This window comes from Mastigoproctus giganteus, chromosome 9 (genome assembly GCF_048544385.1).
Source record: "Mastigoproctus giganteus isolate SK-2022 chromosome 9, ASM4854438v1, whole genome shotgun sequence".
NCBI classification, from domain to species: Eukaryota; Metazoa; Arthropoda; class Arachnida; order Uropygi; family Thelyphonidae; genus Mastigoproctus; species Mastigoproctus giganteus.
Genome location: NC_143583.1, coordinates 215,830,484 through 215,854,883, shown reverse-complemented (window position 1 = coordinate 215,854,883; position 24,400 = coordinate 215,830,484). Strand labels below are relative to the sequence as shown.

Here is a 24,400-nt window from a genome sequence, read left to right as displayed (position 1 = left end):
ATATGAAGTTCTCTGAGCAGTGCAGACGAGCTGCAAGAGTAGCTCATGGTGTATTGTCAATGATATATAGGAATTTTTCTAGCAGGGATAAGGAGGTGATTATTCCCTTGTATAAGGCAATGGTCAGGCCACACCTAGAGTACTGTATACAGGCCTGGAGGCCTCATTTCAGGAAGGATGTAGAGCTGCTGGAACGAGTACAGAGAAGGGCAACTAGATTGGTGAATGGGACAAAGGGGTTCTCTTACGAAGAAAGGCTTAAGTTTTGCAAATTACAGTGTCTGGAAACTAGGCACCAGCGGGGTGATCTGATAGAGGTGTACAAAGCCTTGAATGGTTTGAGCATGCTCAATGCTGATGGGATTCTTCCTCTAGCTCAGAAAAATCACCTGAGAGGGCATAAATTCAAATTGAGGAAAGACAGATGTAGGATAGATGTGCGGAAATTTGCCTTTAGCCAGCGGGTGGTTGGTGGGTGGAACAGACTTCCATCCCTTGTCGTGGAAGTTGATAGCCTAAATAAGTTTAAGGCTCAGCTGGACAGGTATTTCGAACGAACAGAGGGGTGAAGTGGAAGTGGTTATTTTTATTTATTTATGTTACTTTTTTTTTTTTTTTTTTGGCTGATGCTGCATAAGCTTGCTTTCTTGCATCAAATGCCTCTTCTAATGCTAATGCTAATGCTAATTCCCATGTTTAGAAGGGGGAGGTCATTGCAAACACATGCTCTAAGAATGCCCCCTTCCAATAATGTCAGCATTGTTCTATAGGGAGTTATGTTCGTTGAAATCCCTGAGAAGTAAGAGGGGATAAGATAGCTGCAAAATAAGAACAAAATAAGATGAGTCTAGTGGATGTCAGTCCCAGGCAGAAAATAGATGGAGTATACTGTTAATAAAAATCCTATTGTAAGGCAAATTGTGACTGCCTCCATATTAGTGAAGTGGCAAGCACTGCTGTAATTGCAATGATTGGTGTCATCACTACTGCAAAGTTAAAGGAAAATAGTTTTTTTCCCTAGAGGCATGTTTCAGCAATAATAAAGGATAAAGTATATCTCCAAACAATTCATTTTTAATTTAGTTTTACTTTTGTTCACTTTTAGTTAAAAATAACTAAATGCAACAAGTACGTTAAGAGTAAGAGTTTAATATCTATATAATATCGGTGTAGATACACCATAGATAACTCTTAAGAAACTACGATGGTAGTGTGGAAGGCATCATTTGTTCTGTATCTCATATTGTGCGATCATCATATTCTCACGTGAAGGAAGTGCACAATATGAGATACAGAGCAAATGATGCCTTCCACACTACCATCGTAGTTTCTTAAGTTATCTATGGTGTATCTACACCAATATTATATAGATGTTCACTTTTAGTAGAAATTGATATCTATATGATCAGAATCAATATTTAAATATGACCTCTAGTCACAGTAAAAGGATAAAGCTTGTAAAGAATCATTTGTCATTTTGAAAGCAAGGTATGAAAAATATGTTGTAATATATTTTTGCTTAAAATGTATAACATACTTTGTCATGCTCAAATTATGCCATTGCATATAAGCATTCTGAACATATATTTCTTTACTCTCTCTCTCTCTCTCTCTGATAGCATCCTCTTTCTAATAATAACAGCATCTCTCTATATCATCCAGTAATATTTCCTCTCTAGCAATAACATCTTCTTGCTATCTCTAGTAATAACAATATTAATTGAACCTACACATCTTTATCAAATATATTTACTGACAATAAACAGAATACTAATTTATAAAAACAAATGCAATGTAAATTGCGTTACAGCTATTTTCAACAACTTCTTTGGTTTGTAATATATCTCTATTTTTATTTTCCACCTAGAAAAAAGGAGGCATTTATAATACCTTTGCAGAGATGGAATCCAAAGCATCTAATATAGCAGCATCAGTTGGGATCAAATGAAGCAGGTTTCTTACTTGAGCAGTGATTCTAGAGGAGGCAGGGATGAGAATAAACAAAATAAAGGTGTGGTACTAATACTCATTCAAAATTTAAATCTTGGATATCTTTAGCAAGGCAGTATTGTGGAATGAGAAATTATTTACAACCCTTATTTTTTGTCTAAGGGTTGTAAAGTATATAGCCATTTCTAAATTTACATAATAGATGTGTTCCCCAAAAGGCCATATAAATTAAACATTGATAAACCAAGAGATACTTGCAATATCCCATAAAAAATAATGGAAGGGGGGGGGGGGGGTTTGCATGCAAAGGCCAAAATGAAGTAAACATGTGTCAAGTATTAATAGAAATAATTTTTTATAATAGTACTTTTAAATGTACAAATTGCACAGAGATTAAGTTACAGAACATAACTGATATACATTTTACTTTAAGTATTAAGATATTAATTTTTTACACTATTATCTTGTAGTCTGTTTTTCATTTTGTAATTGTCCTTTAAAATGTAAGCTTTTATTTCATATTATCTTTTGTAGCTTTTAGTGTAGAATGCACCATAAATTAAAACCCTTAGACAAAAACTAACTATGATGGTTACATGAGTTTTTGTTTCCAGGAGCAAACAAATTTGAAGAAATCAATCAAACACAAATTATTCACTGATAATCTAACTTCATGATATCTCTCTCACTGGAAACAAAAATTTTAAGATATGCCTAGAATTTGAGAAAAATATAATTAGTCTTTTTAAAAGCACTAGAAGCAATAGGATTTTTAATAAGTGTTGTTTGTAAATTATTCCGAAGTTAGGATTGAATTTGAAAGTGTCTGCAATTCTGCCCATACACGACAGGAGGGAGTATATGTTGAGAGCTTTGTCAATCAATATGGCCCTGGAGAGAATGTGTAAGGCTCATTGGGTAGAATTTTTCTCAGTGTGGTTTATGTTTGTTTATAAGAGAGACTTTTTTTTAAAGGGATGGGATACATTTGAATAGAAGGGGGTGCAAGAATATTTGCTGATGCTATCGAGGCAGTGCTGGCTTGGGGGGGGGATACACAGACTAATAGTTAACTAACCTAACTTGAGCTGCAGGCAGAGGTGAAAATGATTCTTGCATTGCTACTATTGGTGCATGTGGCAGCCTGGAAGCTTGGTTTGGTTTTTTTTTTTTTTTTAGGAGCATTAGCAACTAAGGCCATATTGCTCCGAGAATATGCAGTGGTCAATCCCTGACCTTTCCGCATCCTCCGTATTTGGTGGTGACGGGCTCGAACCCCGGTGTAATCAAGAAGCGTGTGCTACGCACTGCTGCTCCTTCCCACCTGGCTACAGAGGCGCCTGCCTGGAAGCATTGGAAAAACAAAATTGAGAGTAAAAGTTTGCTATAGGTCTAATGACTGCAATGAGTATACCATAGCTATACAGAGAAAAAGAATAGACCAGCAAATCAGAATATCACATAATGGGGGATTTTAACTTTCCAGATGTTGACTGGAAAATCTGTGCATTTCAGCACGTTAGAGAGGCAACAAGAGAAGGCAATACTCTTGATCTGGTTATCAGCAGTGATTCTACATGCATTATGAATTTGCAGGTAAAAGTCTCACTGGGTGGAAGCAATCACAGTGCACTAATGTGGAATTTATTAGAGACATAATTACTGTGAAGAGTAAAGGGAAAGGCTTTTGCTTTGCTAAGAATGAATACAGAAGTCTCAGACAGTTTTTAAATTGTGTGCAATGGGACCAACTGATAATGTTATCAATAGCAAATTCTAAATGGGAAGTATTCAGGGGTGTAATCAAAGAAGTTACTAGGCTTTTCATACTAACAAAGAAATACTGTTCAAGGTTTAGATTTAGATGGATGCTAGATGAACTATTGAGACAAGTGGTAGAGAAGAAAAGTGCAAGGGATGCATAGAAATTATCAAGTAATACAGAAGGCTATGGTAGATATAGAAATTAGTCTGTAATCAAGTCAGTTTAGGCAAGCTAAGGTAGATTACGAGAGGTCACTGGGAAAGAATGCAAAGAAAAACAGCAAAGACTTCTATGTTTATATTAACAATAGAAGGAAGAGATTGAATTACATTGGGCCACGATGTGTAAGGGTTAACTGTTCATGACTCTGCTAAGGTTGCAGAAAAATTGAATAGGTATTTTGCGTCTACATTCACATGAGGAATTCTTTAGGGAAGGAGATGCCAGAAGTTTATCAAACTCTAACGAGGAGCTAAATGACATTTAGCTCCTCCTCATAAATACAATGCGGTATTTATGAATGTTTAACATTCATTTTTTGAAATTAGTGTTCATATTTTCAATTTTGTTGATACTTGGGGGAAAAAACTCATAAACCAGGAAACTCATGAAGCGAGAACTCGTAAACCGAGAACTGCCTGTACATGCAAGTATACATACACCTATTCTTACTCTTAGTTATCCTAACACCTCTGCCTGTGGCTACTGTTAATCAACTAGTCTGTGAATCCTCCCAAACTAACAGTTTTCCAACCCACCTAACACTGCCTTGATAGTATCAGCAAATATTCTCGCAGCCTTTCTGTGTAAGTGTATTCCATCCCTGTAGAAACAATCTCTCCTGTTAACAAGCACAGACCATGCTAAGAAAAATTCTACCCCATGAGTCTTGCACAATCTCTCCAGAGCCGAATTGATTGACAAGGTTCTGATGATATACTCCCATCTATCATGTCTGGGAAGAATTGCACACCCTTTCAAATTTAACCAAAATAATGTGCAATACTCTGTTATTTATTTTGTTATTTGTTACCTTTTTTCAATATCTATAAATTTCAGCCTTTTTCTAACATTCTAAGTAATTTAATTAATTATTTTATTTTTCCAGAGTTAAGAACATTTTTCTAAAACTGTCAGTTATTTAATTAATTATTTATTAATTAAATAACTGACTATAAGAATAAACTTAATTATACGAATAAACCACTTACTATTTCAGTAAAGTTGGTTTATTCTTATTATTTCTAAAAACTAAATTTGAACTGGTATTGTTAGATTTTTATAATTACTATTTTATTTTATTTTATTCTAAAATCTTCTATTACATCAGGTATTTCTCTATTCTTTATTGGATTTCTGTAATATAGTACTTTTGGTATTCCATAATTTCTTCAATATTACTTCAAGCATCACTACCAACTGTAATACCAGGATCCCTACTAAAGGGACAGGCAGTTATGCTCCCAGTAAATCCGAAGTAGCTCTAAAATATGCTTTTTCTTTGCTTTATGCTTGCTAATCCTAATTTTTATACCTCAAAATCTATTAGAGCAATTCAAGGGAAATTGAGGTACTATAGCTATCCTTACTCCTCTTCCTTTTCACCTTAAATCGGCAGAAGCCTTTCCTTTTCACTAGTAAATAAACCTATAAGAAAGTTATTGGTTGGTACTCTCTCATTATTTTTTATTCACTGCTATCTGTCGGGCTAGCTGTTATTCTGCCAGTTTGCTGCTAAATTTAAGATAAATTGCATTTATAATTTTAGAGTATTTGAATTTATAATTTCAGTAATTTGAATGCTAGACATACTGGTAAATAGCAAACAGAAACAGATAGCCTTAACCAATTATTGATATGATGTATTGAGTGATGCTAGTCCTCGAAAACATACCATTCAATGTACCCTTTTTATCAGTAATTTGCTTCATTATCATTTTATATTATTTTATTATATATTACGTGTTTAATTATAGAGTATAACAATGAAGTCCAATTCAAGTTAGCTACCACTAGGTGGTAGATGACTCGCATCAACCAGTGCAATACCACCACTTTGCTTATTGGAGGCTTGAAGTGGGTGGAACCCATGTTTAGTCTTCAGAGCTAAGTTCCGGTCAACACTTCCCCATCTCTTCCATCATGCAGTATGACTGATGACTTTTGAGGTTATGATGGACATCATGGCGAGATCCAAACTGCCTTACATTTTCGAGGGTACAGCTCTAAAACTTTGTTCGCAGGCTGGCTGCTTTGTTCGTACACCGGACTGAACCTATTAAAAACTGCTTAGGAGGCTTCAGGATCAGCTAGTGTATAATCTTGCTACCTCTACTCTGCCAGACAGTGACTGGAGGGAGTCCAAGTAGTGTGTATGCAGAGAGCATTGTGAGGGCCACATTATGTCAAAGATCTGGGTATATTCTTATCATGTGTACGTCACATCCAAAAATTTTATTACTTCATACATCATGTACCCCCTATCACTTTTTCTTACTATTGAATACGCCATGAATTGTCAAACTAATAGAGTAAGCTTATCTGCGAAAAGATTTGAACCTCCCAAACACTTCCTAGTTCATTTCACAAATATACGTGGTCTCAATTATAATCTCAATGATGTTCATTTCCACTTGCAGTCTGCCAAACCCCATGTACTTTTTCTGACAGAATCCCAGATATCAATTGATTCAACTACTGCTCATCTCAGTTGCCCAAATTATTCACTGTATGATTCCTTTCGCCTCAAAGGTGGTAACTTGTGCATATGTCCATTTCAATATTCCATGTCAGAGACTTGGTAATTTGGAATCTTCTCTTTTTGATCTTCTCTGGCTTAAAATCTCTCTACCTCTGTGTCAAATTCATCTGTTGTCTCTACCATTCTCCCAATTCCACTAATCACTTGGTGCTCTTTGACTTCCTCTTTTTGCAACTTGACTTTCTCCAGTCAAACTTTCCTAACAGTAAGGTAATTTTCCTTGGTGATTTTAATGTTAACAACTCCAGTTGGCTTCCATTTTCTAGTCACACTGACCCAGCTGGTCGAGATGCTGAGGCTTTTGCAATTACTTATGACCTTGAGAGAGAGAGAGAGAGAGAGAGACAGAGGGCGCTAACTCTCTTTAAAAATTACAGCTGTGAATTACAGGCTCTGAAAAAGCAATGTGTTTGCCGTTTTATTTACTTAATTGTTATTGTATATTGTACTTTATACGTAGTTTATAGTTCTAGTTACGCTAGTTATTTTTATTTTTATTTAGATAAGTGTTTTTGTAGATTACTACTTAATATAAGTAAAACTGTTGTTTCATTTGAATCTTGCAGCCATTGTTTTTGTATAGAGTGGTAGGGAATTAAAATTTTTAATTGTGGTAGCTAGGTAACTCTAACGTAAAATTATATAGCATAATACGCATCACTGCATTCAGGATTCTATTAGATAGTGTAGTACTGACAATTAATTAATTATTTTTATTGATCTTATTAATTTAAAATATCATACCCCAGACTAGAGCAGCAAAGCAACGGGCACAAAGTGGCAGAAGTGCTGTGACTCGGGGGAGAACTGAGGAGGGGGGCCATTCTCCAACGCATCACAGCCTAAAAAAACAAATGTGCAACTTGTGAAATGTTTGCCGAACTCTCTGGAACAGAACATGATCTAGCCAAGGAGAATGTCTTTGTGTGTGCCAGGTCAGAGAGTGTCTAGAAATTAGGTGCCAACTCAGCATTCTAAGATATTGGGATATTAGGAATGCAGAATGGGAATTTGGGGAGTACAATGTGCACAGAAAGGATAGGAAGGGAGGAGGTGTTATGCTGTTAATTAAGAAAAACATAAAATCAAAAGAATTGCATTCAGTTGATACAGAATAGTGCGCTGTTGAGTCAGTTTGGTGTGATATAGGCTCTGTGAAAGCAAAAATAAGAGTAGGAGTGCATTATAGGCCTAATGACTCGAATGAGTACAATGACAATTGTACAGAGAAATAGAGTGGGCTATGAAAATCAGAATATCTTATAATGGGGGATTTTAACTTCCCAGATATTGAATGAAACTTGTGGGTTGGTCTCTCACTCACTCACTCACACACACACACACACACACACATTTTTATTGGATGATTGTTTTCTACATCAGCATGTTTGGGAGGCAACTAGAGGGAGTAATACACATCCAATTTACAGTAATCATTCTTCATGCATTAAGAATCTGCAGATAAAGGAACCACTAGGTGGCAGTGATCACAGTGTACCGATGTGGGGTTTACTTAAAGATCTAATTACCATCAGGGGAAAAGGAAAGGGTTTTTGCTTCCGTAAAGGTGAGTACAGTGGTCTCAGACAGTTTTTAAATTCTGTACAGTGGGATCAACTGATGATGTTACCAACAGCAAATTCTAAGTGGGAAGCATTCAAGGAATTAAACCTAATTAGAAATATTGTTCAAGGTTTAGGCCTAAATAGTTATCAAATGAACTAATGAGACACGTGACAGAGAAGAAAAATGCATGGGATGCATATAAATTATCAGGCGACACAGAAACCTATGGCAGATAAAAGCTAGTCTATAATCAAGTCACAAAGGAGGTTAGGCAGGCGAAGGCAGATTACGAGAAATCTTTGGCAAAGGATGATAAGAAAAGCAGCAAGGATTTCTTTACTTATATAAACTCTAAAAGGAAGGGGTTCAATCTGATTGGTCCAATTGATATCGATGGTTCGACTGTTGATGATCCTGCTCAGATAGTAAACAAACTGAATGAGTATTTTGCATCTACATTCCCACATGAGGAGTTATTAAGGTTTGAAAATGCCAAAAAGTTATCAAATTGTAGCAGGGTGCTTAATGATTTTGTAATAACAGAGAGAGCAAAGTGGAGGAGAAATTGTTGAAGTTAAACATAAGAAAGGCACCTGGGATCTATCCAGTTATATTAAAGGAGGCAGCAAAGGAAGGAAGAAAACCCTTAGCCATAATTATGAGAGCATCCTTGGACTCATCTCCAGTCTGTGGTGAGGTCCCCACGGACTGGAGATGCGCAAATGTATCCCCAATTCACAAAGGGGATGAAAGGGTGACACGAGTAATTACAGACCAGTTAGTTTAACTTCTGTTCCGGGTAAAATAATGGAGTCACTGGTTAAAGATGCATTGCAGGATCACAGTAATTACAGACCAGTTAGTTTAACTTCTGTTCCGGGTAAAATAATGGAGTCACTGGTTAAAGATGCATTGCAGGATCATCTAGACAAGACAGCAGCAAAAAAATTTCGGAAATTTGCCTTTAGCCAGCGGGTGCATAATTGCTGGAACAAACTTCCATCTGTCGTTGTGGAAGTTGATAGGTTAAATAAATTTAAGGAGGAACTGGACAAATATTTATAGGGGATTGTTTTGTAATTTTTTTTTTGGCTGATGCTGCATAAGCTCATACGCTTGCTTTCTTGCATCACATGCCACTACTACTACATCAGCAGTAGGCTGGCACAAGAGGCAGAGTTAGAAGAAGTTACAGTTGAAGATGTAACTGAGCTCTTGAAAAGTTGTGCACAGACTCTAAAATTTTGTTTTTGAACACCTTGATTTCCCATTAACTCCATTATATAAAGGATTGCACCTGTTCCCCCATGAACCTAACCCCAGCATAAATTAAATCAAGGGCTACCTGTATTTCACTGCATAAGGGTCACCATTATTCAGATCTGTTACAATCTGTCAGGTCGGCAATGCATTGATCATTGATTTGTTTTTGAACATTAAACAAATGAATGCAAAGCTATTAATAAGTAGTAAATCCCAGCAGAGTAGTCAGTCTATTTTGTATTATTTTTGTTTCACAATGTTGGTTGTGTTGTAGTTGGTTTTCATGTCCATTTACATTGACATTTTATGTAATTTGGACCTGAGTGCCATTAAGGGGCCACCACTAAATTTGAATTAATTGGCATTCTTTATAAATCATTTTAGCAGTGGTTTATTTCTCATTTTATTACCCCCCTCCTCATTTCTAGTGTAGTTACATACTTGTTTACTTTTTATTTTCCACTTACTTAGCTTGCCACACTACTGGCATATTCATATTTTATATTAAAATTACGTTTCCACAATATGTGGAAGGTAATGCTTTGCAGCCACAGATGTCTGCTATGCTGATTATTTTTTCTTTCCTTTACTATTTCACTTTGCTTATGTATAAGAATAAACCTTGTTCCATATGATCACAACATTCCAGAGTATGGCAACCTTTTAGTAGTATACTGACTTCTCTCCATCTGTTGTATTTAGCACTATTTCTTTAACTCTATTCATGTCTTAATTTATATATATAGAGTGCAGAGAAACTCTACAGACAAATTTGAACAGGTGATAGAGGGTACCAAACGAAACATTTTTTGTCAAGTAAACACAGGTCGTAAATGAGTCGTTATAGCAGCAGAAGCTATTAAAGGATTGTAAAAATCAGAACAACTCTTTCAGTAATTTAATGTTGTTTAATACATACAAATAATTTGCTATTGCACACAAAATAGAAAAAATAATCCGTAACACAGTGCTCAAATGTACAACTACCAGCAACGTTAACGTATGCATGCATGCATTGAGAAGTCCTCGGAGTGGTGCATATCTGCCACTAATATCATAAACGTATAATGTCATATTATGATCAGTACGGGATCAGTACTACAGACATGGAGTGTTTCACTGTTGTAGAAATGACAGATATCAATTTAATGTACTGCGCAGTAAATGGAAACAGAAGAGAAGCTCACAGGATTTATCAAGAATGCTTCCCAGACAGAAGGTTGCCTCACCACACAACATTTGCTGCGATACACCAAAGATTGCAGGATAGTGGCTCTTTCAGTGTGAATATGCATGATACTGGACATCGACACACTGCTAGGACACCCTGGTTTGAGGAACAGGTTTTGCAGATCTTCACTGATATTCCTTCCCAGCAAAAGAGCCGTTGCACACCGATTGGGTGCGCAGTATCGTTTGGTGTGGATTGTAGTGCATGAAGCCGGACTACATCCTTTCCGATGCCAGAAAGTGCATGCACTAGAACCTGCCAACTTTGCCCACCGTGTAGAGTTCTCCCACTGGTTTTTACAGGAAACCAACTTGCAGTCTGATTTTGCCAATAATGAGCTTTACACTGATCAGGCATGTTTCACCCAAGAGGGATTGTTCAACAGCTGCAACAGTCATGTGGGGGTCAGAGAATAATCTCCATGCAATGGTTGAACATGGCTACCAACACAGGTTTAGTGTGAATGTATGGGCTGACATTGTGGGAAAGGTTTTAGTTGGACCATACATGTTGCCTGCATGTTTAGATGGATGACTCTATTTGAGTTTTCTAGAGCAAACACTTCCAGAGTTGTTCCTCTGATAGTCCGAGCACAAATGTGGTTCCAACATGATGGTGCACCACCACATTTTGATAGAAGTGCACACTTACATACAACCATTCCAGGCAGATGGATTGGTTGAGGTGGACCTGTAGCCTGGCCAGCAAAATCGCCTGATCTGACCTGTTTTGACTTTCTTTTGGGGATACATGGACTCTTTTGTATGAAATGCCACTTGACACAGTGGAGGAACTTATAGCACAACAAGTGCAGAGATATAAGACAATCCTAGGAACTTCCAACACCTACAACACCTTCAATGATGCGTCGGTGTTAGTTATGATGGCGTTGAGCATTAGGGTCACCATTTCGAGCACTTCTTATGAATTGTTTTTTCTGTTTTGTGTGCAACAGAAAATGGTTTGTATGCATTAAATGATATTAAATTACTCAATGTGTTGTTCTGATTTTTACAACCCTTTAATAGCTTCTGCTGTTATAACGACTCATTTATGACTTATGTTTACTTGACAAAATATGTTTCTTTTGGTACCATCCATCACCTGTTCAAGTTTGGCGGTAGAATTTCTCTGCACCCAAAAAAAATAATAATAATAAAAATAAAATAAATATATATATATACACAGTAGAGTCTCGATTTTCCTGGATAGATGGTAAAAAACAAATCCCGGATAATCCAAAAATACAAAAGTCCCCGACATACGTAAGAGATATGTTCCAGGACTTCTTACTTCGTCAAGTTTTAAGTAACTAGGGAATGACTAATAACATATTTCTACTATATTATTATTGACAAATCTGAATTCCGCACGATACTTGTTAGTGTTTGGCCATTTTGATACAACCTTATTATAATGATTCCTAAAAGATTTAACAGCCAAATGTTTTCAAACTTTTGAATAATTTCAAGTTTTTGTTTAACTGAAAACGCAACTCTTTTGCATTTACCCATGATTTTCGCAATTTCTAAAAAAAAAAAAAATTTACTATAAAAAAAATTCCGACATCCCTGACATAAATAATGAAACAAAATTTGTTATTTTGCACTGCAGCAGAACACAACAATCGACGCGATGCACTAAAGCAAATTAAACATTTGGTCTCTCTCTCTTTTTTTTTTTGAGTGGCGGATGTGAAGACAGTGGGGATTGCAAGATAATAGGTACATTAATCACCTAATGACAACTTATAATGCTGTTTGTCGCTTATTTATGACTTGCAAAATATCTGTTTATACCTATTTTAGTTATTACTTGAATTTTTTTGATTTCTGGTTGTTTTTTTTTTCCTTTTTTTAAATTTGGAGTCTTGAAGTGTCCCGGTTAATCGAGTGTCTGCTGTATATAGGGTGATTCGCTGCCAGTGCGACAAACTTGCAGGAGGTGTAGGGGGCACAAAGACGAATCGGAATCACATAGCATTGCGGAGTCTGAAATGCCTTCGTCATGCGGTAGAGGACGTTGAACGGGAGGTCGCGTGAACAGCGATCCCACTGGAAGTCAGCATTTGCGAACCGTTTCTATTGAAGAAACCAAGTAGCAAAAGTCCTCCGGAGTGGATAATCTGCAGGCTCCAATGATTGGACACGTTGCAGATGGTATGAACTCATTTGGTTTGTTGACAGTATCCTCCATACAGTGGATTGGGAAATACCCAATCGTTGGCCTATCGCTCGAGTACTCGTACTCGGATTTCCTTCTGCAAGACGTAGGACATTCTCCTCATTGTCTGGTGTCCTCGTCGTTCGCTCTCGATTCATGGTAGCTCTCGTGAAACAACCAGTCTCACGTAACCTTCTGTGCACACGTGCGAAAATCGTATGATGAGGAGTAAGGCTGTGCGGGAAACATTCCTGGTACAAGTGCAGAGCGGCGCGCTGTTACAGTCTGCAGCTCCATACGTGAGGTGCATGTCGGCCAGTTCAACGTTTGAATACTCGTCCATCCTACTGCCTCGGGAACCGTTTCGCAAATGCTGACTTCCAGCGGGATCACTGTTCACGCGACCTCCCATTCAACATCTTCTACCGCATGACGAAGGCATTTCGGACCCTGCAATGCTATGTGATTCCGATTCGTCTTTGTGCCCCCACATCTCCTGCAAGTTTGTCGCACTGGTAGTGAATCACCCTGTATATATATATATATATATATATATTTTTTTTTTTTTTTTTTTTTTTGGATATTTATATGCTTTATTGGGTGAAATATAATTCGCAATTTAATTTGCTACTTACATTTTAATATTTTATCTATTAATATAATAACATGCAGTCCATAGCATTGGGACCACTTTTTGTGATGCACATTCTAAAACCAGAGTATTTTGTTTTGTTTGTTTTTCTTAATTTTCTATTTTGCTCTACTTGCATTAGCAGAAATCTACAAAACATTATTGCTGCAGTTGATCATCATAATTATGGTCCCATGACAACGTTTTCTCCAATGTTCCATTTTATTTTGCTTTACTTTGCCTTTTCCCAGCATTGATATTCTAATCATTAACTTTCATCCAAGGCCTTCTTAAGAATTGTTTCTTATTATAAGCAATTTTTTATTCACATTATAGCAAAATTTGCATATGAATATACAATATTCATATCATAACTATATGTTTATCAATACTGACAATCTGTATTATATCATTATATTAATCAAATCGTTATTAATCAAATAATATCGAGCATTTTTTTTAATGTTCTTTCAGCCATTTACATCTTCCTAACACTTCTACTTTTCATTCCCATCTTACCATAGGTTGGCATCATGCAGAATGAATTTCAATGCTTTTACTTTTACTTTCAATGCTATTACTTTGGCTATATTTCTTTTTCATTATTACCACAACTCTTTAAGTAATACATTTTCACTCATCCAGTTATAATTATTACTATTCATACATAAATAAATATATATAATATATTTCATATATGTTTATATATAAATATATAAACATATATGAAATAAGTGTTAAAAATCTAGAGAATTAGAAAAAGAGTTTCAGATCAGATTAACGCCATCAAAGTATTGATTAAACATTACATCAGTCTGTAAAACTTATATTACAGTATTTATTGAACAGTATATCCTGGGAATCAAATGTCAAATGAAATTTAATTAGAATATGGAATGTAGGTATTCAGAGTAGAAGCATACCTATAGATCCATAAGGCCAAGTATATAGGTTTTTTTGTTTTTATTAATGAAAACTCTAAACACAAGAGGTATTAGAACCTTTAGTACTTAGTACAGTCAGTCCTTGTATAACACGTGTTTACACTACACGAATTCGATCATACATGATTTATAAATAGGGGAACGATATCATATATAACACGAACCTAATTTGCTTATGCATGATTCGCCTTTGTGTTTACAAGAAATGGCAAGTCGGACGCGGAATCACCCCAACTGAACGCAACACAATAGGAATGAAGAGAAGATTCTGAAAATGTATTTGTTTTTTATATCAGTGAAGGGGAAACACATATCACCATAGTAACGTAAAAACCCACACAATTCTAGCTATCAGTATTATCGCAAATGCAATTAGATCGAGTTTACTACCAATTTATAACAGATTCCACTAGCAGGAACGCAACTGGAAATTGTTTTTATTGTTTCATGGTAGTAACCTCCAGAAATGTGCTTTAGTAAAATGTGAGCTAGTGAGGTGTTCATAGTGTGTCTCTGCCTTTATGGTGTTGTTTATTCAGTTGCTACATGCGCGCAGCTTTGTTTATGTGTATCAAGTGCGCCTCCTCATTTAATAATTGTACCTTACTCCCTAAAAATTAGTAAAATACTTTAAAAGTGTGAAAAGGAAGCGTCCTGGTGAAGACACTACAGATTCAGAGTGAAAAAGAAAAGCAATATCAATAAACAGTCACAAGGTCAAAAATTCATACCCAGGAAAATTTGTGGTGGCCTCATACTAGCGTTTATGGCCAAAATCATACAGGCCTCCGACCCACTGGGGTTTCCCTGGTACGGCTTATGGCCAGTCCGCCTCTGTCGATAGAGAAAAAATATGAAATTGCGAAACGCTTTGAGCGAAATGAAAGACCATGTGATATTGTATGTGTTACAGCCCTAAATGAGGCAGCGCTGAGATTACAAAGAATGAAGAGAAAATAAAAACAACTTTTATAGCAGGAACAACTCAAAGTGTAATTAAAATCCATTAGATTAAGACACAAGGAATTGAAAGAGATGGAACGACTGTCATCTGTTTCGATAGAAAAATCAAACAAAAAACTAGTTTGCTTACGATAGAAGCAAAAGCATTAGCAACATTTTATTACGATAATTTATTGTGGTTGGTAATGTTTTGGTTACAAATGTGTGTTCAATCTTGAGTGGTCGGCACTTAACCCTATTTTTCCTATAGGGCCTGTTGTTTATATTGCACGAGGGTTTGTAGGAACACAACTATCGTGCTTTACGAGGACTGACTGTACTGTGCTTAGGTTGGAGGTTGAGAAGACGAGAGAAGATATTTGTTGACATTAAACTTTAACTTCTGTAGAGTGTAATTTTCAGGAAAGACATATGATGGAAGGTGGTTCCAGATGTCCCAGGAAGATGAAAAGTTGGTTCTGTGAGTTTGGAGTTTGTCAGTAAATGGATGTTGTCTGGTGGCAGAATACGTTCAGACTGTTTTGAAAGAGAGAGCAGGAATTATAGAAGCCAATTCAGAAGAACAGTGCCCATGGAAGTATCTGCAGAAAAGGCATGCAGCAGAAACAGTACGTCTATGAGACAGCGAGTGGACAGACTCTGTTAGAAATGAGTCATTAATTAACCTAACTGCCCTATTCTGAATGGAATCTAGACATCTGAGAGAGGTTTTGGGTTGGCACCTCCATAGTCAGGTGGGCAGGAGCAGCAGTGCGTAGCAAACGCTTCTTGATTATACCGGGGATCGAGCCCGTGCCCACCAAATATGGAGGATGCGGAAAGGTCAGGGAATGACAACTGCATATCCCCAGAGCAATATGGCCTTAGTTGCTAATGCTCCTAAAAACCAAATAACAAACATAACAGAGGTTTTGGTGCCACCGCCCCAGAGGTGGGAACAATATTTCATGGTAGGACGGATTTGCGATTTGTACAGAGCTTCCAAACAGCTGTTCAAGCTGTTTGGAAGAAAAGTAACAGCGAAAGAGAAAACCAAGTTTTTTAATTGCAGCGAAGCAATATTTGTAATGTGCTTGTAACAAGAGAGATTAGAAGACAGAGTAATCCCCAAAAAAGATATATCAACTTGCCAAGATATTGGAGTGTCACCAAAGATAAGCATATGAACAGAAGAATCGTTTTTGCGAGATATTAGACAAGACTGAGTTTTAGAAGCATTAAAATCAACTAAGTTGTCTTTGCCCCACTGGAGATCAGCATTTAAGGAATTGGTAGTGGATATTTGAGAAATTGAAGCTGATTGAGCAGGGCAAGGTTTCTCAAACTGGAAAGTGGAATGCAATGTGCTATCATCGGCAAAACTATGGATAGGATTTCCAGTCAATGGGAGAAGGTAATTAATATACAAGAGGAAAAGAGTGGGGGAAAGAACTGAACCTTGGGGGACACCGGCATTAGTGGAGAAGTTAGAAGACAGAGAGCCATCTACCATCACCCTCAATGTGCGATCAGAGAGAAAACTGGATAACCAATTACTAAAAACAGTTGGCAAACCATAAGATGGAAGCTTGTTTAGAAGACCTTTATGCCAAACACGATCAAAAGCCTTTGAGATGTCAAGAGCAACTGCTTGTGTTTCACCGAACTTTTTCATTGAATTAGTCCATAAATGGGTAACATAAACCAGAACATCACCAGTGGATCGACACCGACGGAATCCATACTGGCGATCGTTGATCAGACGGAAGGTTTCTAGGTAGTTTAAGAGTTGGCGGTTAATTGATTTCTCCATTACTTTAGAAAGAGTAGAAGTAATTGCAATGGGACGATAATTGGATGGGAGGGATTTGTCACCCTTTTTAGGAACTGGCTGGATATGAGAAAATTTCCAAGTAGAAGGAAAAACACCTTTGGAATAAGAAAGTGAAAAAAGGCGGCAAAGAATAGGAGTAAGTTCAGGAGCACAGGTGTTGAGAAAACAAGTGTAGAAATACCATCGGGACCTGCAGCTTTCTTAGCATCAAGATTTGTCAAAATCCTTCAGACATCCTTTTGATGGAAGACCACAGGAGGCATTGAATGGAGTGTGTTGGGAATGGTGGGAGGTGTTTTACCAAGATCATTAATACATGAATTGTAAGAAAAATGGAATGCTAGCAGGTCAGATTTATCCTTGGCTGAAGTGACAGCAGAACCATTTGGTTTTGATAGAGGTAGAAGCAAAGATGGGCAAAACGTGCAGCCAATAGCTTTGTCAAGACACCAGAATGCTTGGCTACCATTAGGGCAAGAAGCAAATTTTCTACTCTTAGCCTGTTCAAAATCTAGTTTGGGCTGATTAATAACTGCTGTAATTGTTTAATTACAGCAGTTTATTAACTGATTAATAACTGCTGTAATAATTGTTACGAGCTTTGGTGTAGGCAGAAAATGAAATTGAAGAATTGGAAACAAGCGAATTACGATATGCAATCTTCTACTGAATGGTCTTAGCACATTTATTGGAAAACCAATGTTTAGATAAAGGACAAGATTTTAAAGTGCAGTGTGGGATAAAGGATTCCATTCCTACAAGAATAATTTCGCCGACACAATCTGAGCAAATGTTGACATCAGAAGTTTTGAAACAGTGGTCCGTCCAAGTAAAAGAAGAAAAGAAATCTCGCAGGTCACCTCATTTTACATTCTTTTAATGCCAAACAACACGAGGTTGGAAATAGCCATGAGATAAAGGCACCATTGGAGAAGAGACAATCACCAATTGTATCTGAGGTGCCTAAAGGACCACTCATTTTGATCGTGCAGTTAGAAGGGTTGTTTGTGAGAAAAAGATCTAGCGTGTTGGCTGTATGGTTAGGATTGTCTGGTATTCTTGTAGGTAAATGAACAATCTGTGCAAGGTAGTAGTAGTGGCATGTGATGCAAGAAAGCAAGTGTATGAGCTTATGCAGCATCAGCCAAAAAAAAAAATCACACCATTCCCTCCAAATGCCTGTCCAGTTCCTCCTTAAATTTATTCAACCTATCAACTTCCACAACGACAGATGGAAGTTTGTTCCAGCAATTAACCACTTGCTGGCTAAAGGCAAATTTCCGCATATCTATTCTACATCTGTTCTTTCTTAATTTGAATTTATGCCCCCTTAGGTTTGTAATCTGAACAAGTGGAAGAATCCTTTCAGAATTCAGCATACTCAACCCTTTCAAGGACTTATACACCTCAATCAGATTACCACGCAAGTGCCTAGTCTCCAGCCACCTCAATTTGCAGAACTTAAGCCTCTCTTGGTAAGAGGATCCCTTCATTCCCCTCACCAATCTTGTTGCCCTTCTCTGTAAATGCTCGAACAAATCTACATCCTTCCTAAAATAAGGATTCCAGACATGTATGCAGTACTCAATCGTGGCCCGACCATTGCCTTATAGAGAGGGACAATCATCTCCCTTTCCCTGTTAGCAGAATTCCTATATATCATTGACAAAACCCCATGACCTACCTTGGCAGTAACTTCTGCATTGCTTAGAAAACTTCATAACTGACTGCACAATTATTCCCAGGTCTTTTTCATTTTCTACCACCTTAAGTGTAGCACCACACAGTTGGTACGTTTCTCTGGGGTTACTTCACCCATATGCAGTGCTTTGAATTTGTCAAGGTTAAACTTCAGTTGCCACTTCTCAGCCTATCTGCCCAAATTTTCTAGATTCTGTTGCAGTAACACACTGCCATTACTGTCATTGGCAGGGCTGCCACCCTGCCAACCTTTGAATTATCTGCAAACTTCGATACTAAGCCTGATATATACCTTCATCAACATCATTGATAAATATAAAAAACAACAGTGGACCCAACACCGAACCCTGTGGGACTCCACTAATAACTTTAGTCCACGAAGAGCAGCACCCATTGATTACCACCCTCTGTCTTCTCCCACTCAACCATCATTTTATCCATTGTAGCAACTTACCCTTAATACCATTCTGCTCCAATTTGTACAGTAGTCTTCCATGCGCAACAGTGTAAAAAGCTTTCCTGAAATCCAAATATATGATATCAAAATTATTTTTTGCATCCGGTTCCTTTGTATCCACATCATAATATCCTATCAAATTTGTCAGACAAGACTTTCCCTTAACAAACCCATGCTGTGTCTGAATTATTGCTGCAGTCTTGTCTAGATGATCGTGAAATGCATCTTTAACCAGAGACTCCATAATTTTACCCGGAACAGAAGTTAAACTAACTGGTCTGTAATTAATCGTGTCACCCTTCGATCCCCCATTGTGAATTAGGGGCACATTTGCATGGGGACCTCCCCTGAGTCCAAGGATGCTCTCATAATTATGGCTAAGCATTTGCTTACTTCCTTTGCTGCCTCCTTTAATTTAACTGGATAGATCCCATCCACCCCAGGTGCCTTTCTTATGTTTAACTTCAACAATTTCTCCTCCACTTTGTTCTCAGTTATTACAAAATCATTAAGCACCCTGTTACAATTTGATAACCTTGTGGCATTTTCAAACCTTAATAACTCCTCATGTGTGAATGTAGATGCAAAATACTCATTCAGTTTGTTTGCTATCTGAGCATGATCATCAACTGTCGAACCGTCAATATCAAGTGGACCAATCAGATTCATCCCCTTCCTTTTAGAGTTTATATAAGTAAAGAAATCCTTGCTGTTTTTCTTAGCATCCTTTGCCAAAGATTTCTTGTAATCTGCCTTCGCCTGCCTAACCTCCTTTGTGACTTGATTACAGACTAGCTTATATATATCATAGGCTTCTGTGTCGCCTGATAATTTATATGCATCCCATGCATTTTTCTTCTCTGTCACGAGTCTCGTTAGTTCATTTGACAACCATTTAGGCCTAAACCTTGAACAATATTTCTTAATAGGTATGAAACGTTTAATAGCTTCCACTATTAATTCCTTGAATGCTTCACACTTAGAAATTGCTGTTGGTAACATCATCAGTTGGTCCCACTACAGAATTTAAAAACAAATTGCGACCACTATAGTCACCTTTAAGGAAGCAAAAACCCCTTCCTTTACCCCTTATGGTAATTATATCTTTAAGTAAATCCCACGTCAGCACACTGTGATTACTGCCACCTAATGGTTCCTTTATCTGCAAATTCTTAATACACGAATGATCACTGCTGATAACCAGATCAAGAGTATTACTCTCTCTGGTTGCCTCTTGAACATGCTGCTGCAGAGAACAATCATCCAATAAATCCACAAAAGTCTTACTAGTGTGCGAGTGACCAACCCATAAGTTCCAGTCTATATCTCTGGGAAGTTAAAATCCCCCATTATAAGACATTCTGATTTACTAGCCCACTCTATTTCTCTGTACAATTGTTCATTGTACTCATTCGAGTCATTAGGCCTATAACACACTCCTACTCTTGTTTTTGCTTTAGCAGTGCTTATGTCCAACCAAATTGACTCAACAGTGGACTGTTCATCTATATGAACTGGATGCACTTCTTTTGATTTTATGTTTTTCTTAATGTTTTCTGCAACATTCTGTTGTGGCTGAAATCCTCAGAAGTCATGCATGAAATCTGGGAGAAGTTTACGTCACACTCCATTTAGACAATTGACAGTCACTTCTTGCCAAACTGTGTTAATGTGATTGATGCCCTTTAAGACATCAAACAACCGTCAATATTCTCTGATGGTAATGATGGACTTGCTAAAGCTTTTAGCATTTCTGTAAATGTTTACCATAGCTAATAAGCTTTAAAGGTGGCTATTACCCCCTGATCCATCAGTTGCAAAACTGATATATTATCGGTTATTGGCCCAGATTGTCCTTGATCACATGAACAGAACATGATACATAGTACAGTTCAATGCCGATAAATTTTGTTTGATGATTTAAACTTTCAATTTATAATAAAATTTCAAAAATAAATTGCCTTGTGGTTAGTGACCAGCGCTTTTGTGAATTGGTGCAAATCGGACTAGTGCAAAATGAGGGCTACCTATACATTTGTATTATGCTAAAAGAGAACAGAGAACTCACAAGGCAACACGAAATCACTGACACAAATTAATGGTTTAACAGGAACATAGCCAAAATAAACTGAATTATGGATGGCAACATGAGCAGCATAATAGCATCTTGACCCACTACTAACCATGTAACATAAAAATAAACTTTAACTAAATAATAAATAATCATGTAAAAATGCATAAAAGTAATCATAACTAATAATAATAAAATGCAACACTGGGTAATAGTATAACTAATGCTACATGATTTAAAACTTTCTATATATCCTCTACTTTCTGGCCAAAGCATCAGTTTCCTCTTTAGTTTCAGCTATTAACACCTCTTCTTCAGATGTAGCTTTGTGATTTTTATTTCTATTTTCATCTGACATATATTCTAATTTTTAATATTTACCTTTTTGTAATAATTATTCACATGAAACATTATTTAAAATACATTTAAATTTTTTTAAATGGATGTATTTTTAACAAAACTGTCTATAATTAATTTATCATTAAATTTTATTTTAAATGATCATTACCTAGGATCTTCTAAGGTGATTAACTGATAAAGCATCTCAAACACCTGTCCTCCGGCAGCCATTACCACTCCGGGCAACATTTTTTCCTAAGAAATTGAATTGAAATATTTCAGAAGCTATATATTAGCTTCTGAAATATTTATATAATACACAGCTTCTATATAATATGTAGAAGCTATATGTTATATATATTATTTTTCAAATATAAAATGAAACTTCATTAAACTATACATCAGAGGATCTCAACCTTTTTAAAGTTATACTGAAATTATCCATGTTGAAATAGGAAAAAATGCAAAATTCATAAAAGATTTTGATAACTTTTATGTTACTTTTCATCTCAATATTAAATATCACAAAAACAGTGAACAAAATGTACAAATACACTTTTTTTCCCTCCACAAAACAGAATACAAGGTAGCCAAGAAAGATTTGCAGCAATAGTTTCTTATGAGCATCATTATAGTAAAACTGATATGTGTATTAAGCAGAGGCATACGATGCAAGAAAGCAAGCTTATGCAGCATCAGCAAAAAAAAAAAAAAAAAACCGCCCATTTCACCCCTCATTCGTTCCAAACGCCTGTCCAGCTCAGCTTTAAATTTATTTATGCTATCAACTTCCACAACAGAAGTTAGTCTGTTCCACCAACCAACTACCTGCTGGCTAAAAGCAAATTTCCACACATCTATTTACAACTGTCTCTCCTCAATTCGAATCTGTGTCCCGTCTGGTTCTTAGTCTAAGCAAGAGGAAGAATTCCATCAGCATTCAGCTTGCTCAACCCATTCAAGGCCTTATACACCTCAATCAGATCACCTCACAGGTGGCTATTCTCCAGACGCTGTGAGGTGAATTGCTGAATCTCTATTTTCTGAATTGAAGCCTTTCTTGGTAAGAGTACCCCTTTGTTCCCCTCACCAACCTTGTTGCTCTTTTTTGTACTCATTCTAGCAACTCTACATCCTTCCTAAAATGAGGCCTCCAGACCTGTACACAGTACTCTACTTGTAGCACGACCACTGCCTTGTATAACGGGATAAACACCTCCCTGTCCTTGCTAGAAAATTCCTATATATCATTGACAAGACTCAATGATCTGCCCTGACAGCCTGTCTGCACTGCTCAGTGAACTTCATATTTGCTGCACAATTACCCCCAGGCCTTTTTCACTTTCCAATTCACTGAGTGTAGTACCATACAGCTGATACGTTTCCCTTCGGTTATTGCTATCCATATGCAGTACTTTGCATTTGTCAATACTAAACTTCAGTTGCCACTTCCCAGCCCATTTTCCCAACTTATCTAGATCCAGTTCGAGTAGCATACTGTCTGTACTGTCATTAACAACCCTGCCAACCTTTGTATCCTCTGCAAACTTGACATTAAACCTGATATACCCTCATCAATATCACTGATAAATATACAAAACAACAATGGGCCCAACACCGAACTCTGGGGAACTCCACTAATAACATTTGTCCACGAAGAGCATTGTCCAATGATTACCCCTCTCTGTCGTCTTCCACTCGACCATCCCTTTATCCATTGTAGCAACTTACCCTTAAGGCAATACCTCTCCAATTTGTACAGCAGTCTTTCATGTGCAACAGTATCAAAAGCTTTCCTGAAATCCAAGTATATGATATCAAAATTATTTTTGACATTCAGTTCCTTTGTGACCACATCATAGTTTCCAATCAAATTGGTCAGATAATACTCCCCTTTAACAAACCCATGCTGTGTCTTAACTATTACTGCAGTCTTGTCAAGATGATCCTGCAATGCTTCTTCAACCAGTGATTCCAATATTTTCCCCAGAACACCAGTTAAACTAACAGGTCTATAGTTACTTGTGTCACCTTCTAAACCCACTTTGTGAATTTGATTGATACATTTGCACACCACCAATCTATGGGGACCTTCTCATAATTATGGCTAAGGGTTTGCTTACTTCCTTTGCTGCCCCCTTTAATATAATTGGATAGATCCCATTACCCCAGTTGCCTTCCTTATGCTTAACTTCAACAAACTCTCTTGCACTTTGCTCTCGGTTATTACAAAATCACTTAGCTCCCTGTTAGAGTTTAATGAACTTCTGGCACTTCCCTTATTGAATAACTCCTCGTGTGTGAATGTAGATGCAAAATATTCATTCAGTTTATCAGCTACCTGAGCATGATCATCAATCAACACATCTATGTTAAGTGTTCGAATCTGATTCATCCCTTTCCTTCTAGAGTTTACATAAATAAAGAACTCTTTGCTGTTTTTCTTTGCATCCTTTGCCAAAGATTTCTTGTAATAAATGATTACACAAATGAGGAAATATAATAAATTTTATATAATGAAACAGAAAATTTAAGACAGAAGAAAGAAATGTGAATGAATTCTGTTGTGAATGAGCACAACAGGTTTAATTTGATTGTATAACTGAAATTAGTAAAAGGAATGGAGTGCAAAGCATATGGGCCAGGGCTCAGTGAGGTGTAAGTGGATGTAAAGAAGTTCTACAAAATCAAAACTTTATTTCCTGCAGTTTTGAATGCAACATATATAGGCAAAACAGACTGTAGCTCAACCTACATATCATATATACACAAAAAACAAGGA

General features: G+C 36.9%; 1 protein-coding gene across 2 annotated transcripts in view; it reads right to left on the bottom strand.

Annotated features, from left to right (window-relative positions):
- Nucleotides 1-24,400, bottom strand: part of LOC150081121 (ubiquitin carboxyl-terminal hydrolase 24-like) — a 908,750-nt gene that overhangs the window by 456,094 nt on the left and 428,256 nt on the right. For both annotated transcript variants that reach the window (XM_090381072.1, XM_090381073.1), the window contains exons 27-28: nt 21,788-21,873; nt 1,891-1,975 (exon numbers count right to left, since the gene is read on the bottom strand). In XM_090381072.1, coding sequence (XP_090237198.1) covers nt 1,891-1,975; nt 21,788-21,873 — 171 coding nt within the window. The remainder of the gene's footprint in view (nt 1-1,890; nt 1,976-21,787; nt 21,874-24,400) is intronic.